The sequence below is a fragment of the Penaeus monodon genome, chromosome 3 (genome assembly GCF_015228065.2).
Source record: "Penaeus monodon isolate SGIC_2016 chromosome 3, NSTDA_Pmon_1, whole genome shotgun sequence".
Lineage (NCBI taxonomy): Eukaryota > Metazoa > Arthropoda > Malacostraca > Decapoda > Penaeidae > Penaeus > Penaeus monodon.
The window spans coordinates 34,501,440-34,510,982 of NC_051388.1; the positions used below are offsets into that span (position 1 = coordinate 34,501,440).

Sequence of the window (9,543 nt, forward strand, 5' to 3'; positions counted from 1 at the left end):
TATATTTTTGAAATATATAAAAAAATTAGATATTTTTTTTTAGATATATATATATAATATATATATATATATAATATTATATATATATTATAATAATATAATATATATTAAATAAAAAACCCTTTTTTTTTTTTTTTATTTAATTTTTTTTTTGTTTTTTTTTTTTTTATGTATATTTTTATAAAAAAAAAACAACAAATATAAAATATATTATATATATATATAATATATATAATATATATTTTATATTTTTTTAAAATATATATTTATAATTTATGTTTTAATAATAAATAAAAAAAATACATATTATTATTTTTTTAATTTTTTAAAAGGGTTTATTATTATTTATTTATTATTATAGTATGTTATAAAATTTAAGGGATAATATATTATAAAATAAAAAACCCTTAAAATTTAAAACTTAATAATTTATATTATAAATTATATTTATATATTATAATATAGCAATTTTAGTTTTGGTGGGTTGGTGGTTTGTTTGGGTTTTTTTGTGTGTGTTTGTTTGGGTTGTTTTTATTAATCCAAAAACCCAAAACACTTGGGTTTTTGAAATTTAAATAATTTAAATGTGGGGATTGGGGTTAAATTTATATTTTTTTAAGTTTTTGAGAAAACCAAAAATTTGGGGATAAAAAATTTTAAATTGAACCCCTTTTAGGGGGTGTTCATTTGGTTGATTTTTAAAACAACCCCCCCTTTAAACCGGATTAAACCTGGGTTCCCCCGGGTTGGCAGGGACCGGTGTTAAAACCAAGGGGGAAAACCCATACAAGGGGTGCAAAAATTCTTCTTTCCCCAAAAATACCTTAATCAACTTGGGGTTTAATTTGATAAAAAATTTTACCCATCCCGTGGGATTGGGGGAAAAAATTTTTTGGCTTTTAAAATTCCTAAGTAGATTTTGGTAATTCTAAAGGGGCTGAAGATTATTCCACCCCTTTTAAAAATTCTTGGCCCCGGTGGGTTTGAATGGCCCCCTTTCCCAACCGGAAGGGGGGAAACCGGGAGGTTTGAATTTCCGGGTCAGGGAGGGGTTTTTTGGGGTATAAGATCAAGGGGAATTTTTTATTCCGGCGGGTTTGGGTTTTTAAAATGGGGTTTTCATAGGAGGGCCCTGAGGGAGCGGGAGGGGGAAGGGTTTTTTACGATATAAAAGGGGCCATATATTATTTATTTTTTAAAATATATAATATTTTTTGAATATAAATAATTTTAGATTGAAAGGGGTTATAAATTGAAAAAATTATAAATTATATAAATTTTTTAAGGTTAAAAATTTAAAGTTAAAATTTTTATTGTTAAATTTTAATTTGGTTTATAAAATTTGATTAATTTTATTTATAAAAAAAAAATGGGATAATAATTATTTTAAGATATTGATATAAAATATTATAAATAGTTTTATAAAATATATATATAAAGGGGAAAAAATAATATCCCTAAAAAGATATATAAAAAATAATAATATATATATTATATATTATAATATATATATAAATATATAAAAATTTAAATAGAAAGTTTAGAAAGTAAATTATATAAATTTTGAAAATTTGGGAATTTAAAATGATATTTAGTATTTAAAAATTTTAAGTTATATCTAAAAATTTTGTTTTAATATATTATGATATAAATATATATATAAATATAATATATATAAATATGGGTTATAGATATTAAAATTTAGGTATAAGATTAAATATATAAGTTTAGAAAAATAATAATATAAAATATTATATGTATATATATTAAAATATAATATGGGGGAAAATATTTAAAAAGGGGAGAAAATTTTAATAAAATTTTATATATGAAGATTATATTTTTAAATTTAAATTTAATAATAAAATATAAATTTAAATTTTAAATATAAATTTATATAAAAAAATTAAATTTTTTTTTTAAATATAAAATAAAGGGGTTAAAAAAAAAATAAAAATGTAAAAATTTTTATAAATTTATAAATTTTATTAAATTTTGATATATATTTTTATAAAAATTTTATATATATATATTTTTTATAATTTTTAGAATGATTTATATATTTTTATTATATATTAAAATAAAAATTTTATAAAAATTATAAAAAAAAAATTAATAAAATAAAAATTTTTATAAAAATAAAAATTTATATTATAAATAAAATTTAAAAAAATATAAATTATAAAAATTTTTTAAAAATTTAAAATTTATTTTTATATAAAATATATAATAAAATATTAATATATAATAATAATATAAAATTATATATATTTATATTTTTATATATATTTTTTATATAATGTTCTATATACAAAATAAAATTTATATTTTATATATAATTTTATATTTTATAGATATAAAAATATTTATATATATTTATATATTTTTGTATATTTATAAATATATATAATAAAATATATATTAATATATATATTTTTTCTTTTATATATATATAAAATTTATATATATGATAGTATATATATATAAATATGTTTTTTATTTTATTAATTATAATATATATAAAATACTAATAATATAAAAATTAATATATAATAGTATATATATAGTATATATATGGATAAAATAGTATATATATTACTAATAGCCAAATAAAAAGAGGAAAAATGAAAGAGATATATAAATATATATATATATTTTAGTAATAATTACGATAAATACAATATATATACGTTTTTAATAGAATTAATATAATAAATAGAGATTATATGAAAATATATAGAAAAACCTATATAGAATTAAAAAAATAATATAGATATATATTATATATTATTTTTTAAATTATAAAATTTATATATAATAATATATATACATAGGTAGAAATATTTTATATAATAGTTAAAAATATATATAATATATTTTATAGTAATAATATATATTTTATGGGATATATATTTAGTAAAAAGATATATATATATATAATAGATATATTTATATATTAATATATATAATATATATAATAAAATATAGTATAAATAAAGATTAAAAGGTGATAAATAAATAATAGATAAGTATATTGATATAATTAGAAAACGTTTTATATATTATATATATATATATAATATATATATTAATTTTATAGATTATATATATATATAAAATAATAGATATATAGATAAATAATATAAAATTTTAAATAAATTATAATTTTTAATAAAAAATTTATATATATATTAGGAATATAAAATATAATATATATTTTTATATATAGAAAATTTTATATATATTTTGAAAATTTAAATATTTTAATATATGATATTATATAATATATATACTATTATATATATAGAGTATTATAAGAATATATAATTATATATATATTATTAATATATATTATAATATAAAAAAATATATGTATATATATATGTATATTATATGATATATATATGTTATATAATATATTATATATATATAAAATATATAATATAATTTTTATATGTATGTTTGTTATATAGTATGTATGTATATATATATGAAACCCATATAAAATTATGTACACACAAATAAACATCATGTATATAATATACATACACACAAACCTAGTTTTTATACTACTCCAAAATCCCCCATGTATTTTTTAATATTTATATACTACAAAATTTACATAAATACATACATCATTTTAAAATTATAAATCACCCAAAAATCACTGTACAGTGGAGCGATCAGTGTAGAAGAGGAGCCAAAGTGCCCTTTAAACCTCGCCTCCCTCCGGGGGGGCGACTGTGCCCTTTCCGCCCGGGGCCCGTTTACCCGTTTTAAACTGAACATGTGTGTTTTTTATACTGTGGTCCCAAATTCGGAAATAAAGAGTCAACCCGAATACCGGGTACCCACTACCCCTGAAACCCAAAATGTAATTGGGTTCTCGACCCTTTATATTGGTGGCAGTGAGGGCCGTTGCACCCTTTTGGCATGAAAACCAACGGAAAAACCACCCCCAAAGAAAAATCCCCCTTGGGACCCTAAAAGGGAATGTAAAAAAAACAAAAAAACATAAAAAAAAAAACACGAAAAGTACACGTTTGGGCCCCTTCTTTTTTTATTTCCCTTTTTCTCCCATACATGTTTTAAGCCTTTTGGGTTTTTTTTTGGGGTTTAAAAGGTGCTAAAGGGACAGAAAAGGGCCCCATTTTCTCCACTATTTTTTCTACCCAAAATCGCTTTTCCGTGGGGACGGGTAGAAACCCAAAAAAAACATGAATATAGTTCGTTATTTAAGAAATTTAAAAAATTTTCTCTTTTTTTTAGAGATTTTTTTGGGTTTAAAATGCAAAAAATTTAATGCGTTCGTAAATTTTACCCTTATCAAGAATATCTTTTAAATTTTTCCCCCAAAACGCCCCGACCTGACCGACCTTTTTTTTCATTTTTTTCCCTTTTCCCAAACCTTTGGATTGGGAAAAAGGGGTTTTTTTCCTGTCTTGACCTGACCCCCATTTTCTCTTTTCCCGGTGGGGGTGGCGCTTTGGGAAATGGGTCTGATGAATGGGGCCCCCCTGTTTTTGGTTTATTTTTTTTGGACCCCTTTGGGAATTAACCATAGCATTTTTTACATTGTTTTTTTGGGGGACACGTTCATCGGGCTTGAGCGAAGCATGTAACAAAATTTTCATTAAATTGTACTTTTTGAATATAGCGTAGGATCTTCCCCCATATCATAGGCACAGTATTGCCCATTTTTTGCCCCGGGGTTGTGTAAACCTAATAGATCTGCGCTCTGTCGTTCGAAAGTAGGTCAATAAAACCCAAGTTATTGTTCGGCACCTTTTTAGCGGGTGGGCCCCGGTTTTGTCCATTTAAATTTAAAGTAGGGCTAGGGTTTAAGCAGAATCATTTTCGTTATTTAAACCACCTTTCTCTCCCTCCTTTTAAGCGCTTGCATGTTTTGGGTACAACCCCCAAAAGGGTTTTGTGATTCATGAAAATTTTTATACCTTTGGGGAATTTTTCAGCGCCCATTACAGATACGCAGAAGGAGAGCCAGGGTTTTTATATTCCCGGTAAGTCGCCATTAAAATACGGGATTTGGGGTAGGCCCCCCCCCCCCCCCCCCCCGTTATTGAGTTTATTTAAGTCTGACGTGCAAAGCTAGAATTTACCTCGGCCCTTTTAGAAATTTTGACCCCCAGAGATTTGATTTATAAAAAAAAATTTGGCCCAATATTTTTTCCCGTCAAATTCATTCAAGGGGTACATTTCTGTCCCCATATCATTATATGTTGAAATTTAAAGTGGTAGTTGAAATAATCTTTAAAAAGCTAGCATTAATAAAATTTTCTTTTAGTTTTTTTATAGTGAACCCTAATATTGTGTTTGTGATTCATTCTCTGTGTGAGGTCACTCTCGCCCTTTCCCCCTCATTAAAACTAGCTGTCCCCTCACACACGCATACACGCGTTGTTGTGACAAGTGGCCTCCAACATGATTTTACAAGGTTTCATCTATTTTTTCTCTGTGGGGGACTGTTGGGTTTAAGTAAATCTTTTGCGGGGTTGGGCCCTTGCGTTCCCCCTTTTCTACTATCATAACATCAGAGATGTTGGTAGTTCAAGCAGGGCTTTTCGGGGCCGTACTGAACCCTCCCCCCTTTCTATTTTTTCTTTATCTTTGGGGAAAAATAAAACAAAAATAAAAAAAAAAAGACAAAAAAATTTTAAAAAAAAACAATTAAAAACCGCAAATTTTATAAATAAAACCCGGGTAAATGATGAAAAACACCCCCCTTCTTTTGTTGCCTTTTTTTTCTCTTACTCAGCCCCTTTGTGTATGATCTGGCTCCCCTGACCTATATATTGCAAATCAGCCCCGGGACGGTCGAAGGGAAACCTGCTAAAATTCCCCGGGCACCTTTGGATGGCCCTGGGAAAGGGGGCGTCACGAAGATCGCCATAGGGCCCCCCCGACCCAAAATTTTTGTCAGGAAAAAGGGGGGTTAACCCCCCTCCAGGGTAGTGGACGGGGGGTTTGCCTGCCAAAACTCCCCCTAGATCCAGCGAACCGCACCTTTGCCGCAGGTACCCAGGGCCCCCCCAGAAAGCTGTTTCATAAAGGGGACGCCCGGCGGAAGCCTGAGATCGGTCAACTCCCGGAGCTCGTTTCGCAGGGATCAGGCCCCCCCGGCCCCCCGACGCCAGGTTTGATCCCGGGTGAAAAATTTCGAGGACGTTAGTTTTGGGAAAGCGGGGAAGGACCTGGGCGAGATCTGGAGGACGTGTGGACGGGACGCCACGAGTTTTTTGGGCCCGGGCCGGAAGGAGGTCAGACAAATATGAAGTTTAAAGGGGGACCCGTGCGAGACTTTTTGAGGAAAGTGTGGACATCAAGGACGGACACTTCCCCGAGGGCCAGGAGGATGAGGAAAAACATGGACGAGAGCCCCCGAAAAATGCACCCGGACCCGCGCTGGGGGAAAGAGATGACCAAACCAAATTAGGGACCCTTGAGGCAAACCTAAAATCCCTCGAAAGGGGGGGGCCCGAGGAGGTTTGGGCCCAACCCAAAGTACAGTGTAGCGAAACAGTTTAGCAGACGGAGCCAGTGCCCACCTCGCTCCCCCCCCCCCCCCCCTGCTTCCCGCAGCTGCTTTCTACGCTCCCCCAGCTGGAACGGTCACTACTTATACCAAGAATGACATAGGCCTCAGAGAGTTCGTGCTAAAACTACCCTCCGCTAAGGTCAGCCCCCGCCCCCCTCCGGGGGGCTGACTGTGACCTTTCCCCGCGGCCCCATTCCCGATAACTAAACAGTCGGGGGCTTTTAAATTTTTTTGTGCCCAAACCCCCCGGAATAAAGGTTAAACCGAATTTCCAGTATCACTACCCCTGCAAGCCAAAGTAATTGGGTTCTAGACCCGTTATATATACACATACACACACTTACACACACACATTTTTGTGACCATGGCCGTTGGTAGAAAAAGAGCAAATCCCCCCATTTTTGAAGGGAACGGGTCAAAACTCACATAAAAGAAAATTTTCCCAAAAATTTTGTTTTTGTATATGTGAAATAATTTAACACCCAAATATTTCAGAGTAAGGGTTTAAATTTTATTTTTTGATTTTTTTTTTTTATAAAATTGTAACCCCAACCTACAATACCTTTTTAAAATTAATAGAGAATGTAAGAGCTAAATGTATGTTCACCAAAAATAATTTTTACCAGGTAAAGTGCAGGGAACTGTACACTACCCCTTTATTTTTACTAAAAAGGTTAAATAATTTATTTTCCCTATAAAAATGCAGGTCAGTCACCTCTCAATCAATCACACTTTTTAAAGTTGTCATGTAGTCAATTCCCCTGTTCAAAAAAAAGTACCCCCCTACAAGTGTTGTGACTGATGGGTAGTGGGATTACATCTGTGTTTTGTGGGTGTGGTCCCGTGTTTTTGTTTTGTGTGTGTTTGTGTGTGGGGTGTGTGTGTGTGTGTGTTGTGTGTTGTGTTTTTGGTGGCCGTGTGTGTTTTGTTTGTGTGTGGTCCCATACAATCATGGGGAAAATCAAAAGAAAAGACAGATAGCTGGACAGATGAAAGTATCCTAATAAAATGGCAATACACTGTCATGCTGGCAAAAGGTCAAGAAAGCTTTGAGTTTTCTTTGTAATTATATAATTCCTTCTTCTACTTGAACCCATGTAAAATAATCACTTCCTTATATCTTTTAAATTATTTTTACTTTTTTAGAATAAACCCCCAAAAAAGCGTTTAAAAATGGGATCAATCACATTCTATGATGTACAAGCACTTTTATTCTTGAAACGACTAAAATGACAAGATAACATTACAACAAAGAAAATTGTGACATTCATATAACCACTTGATTGACATAGACATTTAAGTAATTTTTAGACAGAATGCTTGTAAAATCACTGTTAAATTTTTAAAATCCAGAATGCAGACTAGACTTTAGCTATATATGACAAGGAAAAGCTGCTGGTATACAGCTTTTCTGGTAAGAACTAGATTGGGGGGATGTTTTAAAAAGGGGGTATTTTAGTTTTCACTTTGGGTTTTAATTTAAAAAGAAATATGAAAATGATCTCATAGTAAATGCATTATGCTGCTGTATAAAATCTTCAGCCTATGGTAACAAATGTGAGAAAGAAACAAAGAAAGACAGAAGAGAGAGAGAGAGAGAGAGAGGGAGGGGGAGAGAGGGAGAGGGAGAGGGAGAGGGGAGAAGAGGGGAGAGAAAAAGAGGGGGGGGGAGAGAGAGAGGGTAGGGAGGGGAAAGAAGGAAAAGGGAGAGGGGAAAAAGGGAAAGGGGAAAAGAGGGAGGGGGAGGGAAAGGGAGGGAGGGGGGAGGGAGAGAGAGAGAGAGAGAGGAAGAGGAGGGATGAGGAAAAGAGAAGCCCGAGAGAGAGAGAGACGAGAAGAGAGAGAGAGAGAGAGAGAGAGAGAGAGAGGAGAGGAGGAGAGGGAGAGGGAGAGGAGAGGGAAGAGAGAGAAAGAGAGAGGAGAGAGAGAGAGAGAGAGAGAGAGAGAGAGAGAAAGAGAGAGAGAGAGAAAGAAAGAAAGAGAGAGGGAGAGATATGGCTCTACAAGGGCTTGACCTCCAAGGAGTCAATTAGTAGACCTAAAGACCTCATCTGATTCTCCCTTTCCTTGAGTTTTCAGGAAAAATGTTTTTACTTTTTTAATATTGTTACAGGCATTATAATTATTACAATTTCACTAACATTACTAATAGCAATATAAAACAAAAGAGTAATTTAAAAAATTATTATGTAAAGACAATCAACAAACAAAACTCACAGTGGGCATGGCATGGATCGCTGCATCAGGTTAAAAAATGATATGAAAACAATCTAACTTTAAATATCAGTACTGTAATGAGAAAAACACTCATCTGTTGGCAAAAGTCAATAATTATATAATCGTTTCTTCCATATTCCTATGGAATATGGAATATAAAAGAAAATACAAGAAATCCTCATAGTCACTGTAATATTGTTTTGCCAAATAACAAACCCTCATAGAAGGATCTTAAAGGCCTCAAAGATGCGGTGCATACTGTTTGTTGCCATTAACTAACTAAAATGCCAATTAGCTTCTCTGTGGCATAAACAAAGACTCCAACTTACAAACAGCATCATAAAATTTGGAGAGGGTGCTAATGGTGGTGGTGTATGGGTCTCGCTTCAGGTTGTTGAAGAAACCCCAGACCCGTTGTTGTGTATTGCTCCAGTGGGCATGGCCACCCCCTCCACCTGCCCAGCCACCTCCAGGACCCCGTCGATCTGGCACAAGGTTCATTGCTGACAGCTCATCATCTAGGGCTGCTTGCCGCTTGTCGCTCACCAAGTATAGGTTGCGGTCCTTTTCTGAGCTGGAACGAGAAAGAAAATCACATGCTTTGTGTTTGCATAAAAAAAATTATTATCATAATGGCAAAACCATGGAAAAGCAAAGATCATACATAAATATTATCATAAAAGGAAGAAAATACACACTTTTTTACAGCAACATATCTGTGGAGAACCTCCACAAAGAAGGCCACTGATCCAGAGTGGAAAGCGGGCAGG

The 9,543-nt window shown here is 31.5% G+C and overlaps 1 protein-coding gene across 1 annotated transcript in view; it reads right to left on the reverse strand.

Annotated features, from left to right (window-relative positions):
- LOC119594300 (TBC1 domain family member 17-like) overlaps positions 1-9,536 on the reverse strand; it is a gene marked incomplete at its 5' end in the record, with an annotated part of 71,494 nt that extends 61,958 nt beyond the window's left edge. Inside the window, 2 exon segments of the mRNA XM_037943362.1 lie at positions 9,103-9,347; positions 9,472-9,536. Coding sequence (XP_037799290.1) covers positions 9,103-9,347; positions 9,472-9,536 — 310 coding nt within the window.
- Positions 9,537-9,543: the final 7 nt, after the last annotated feature.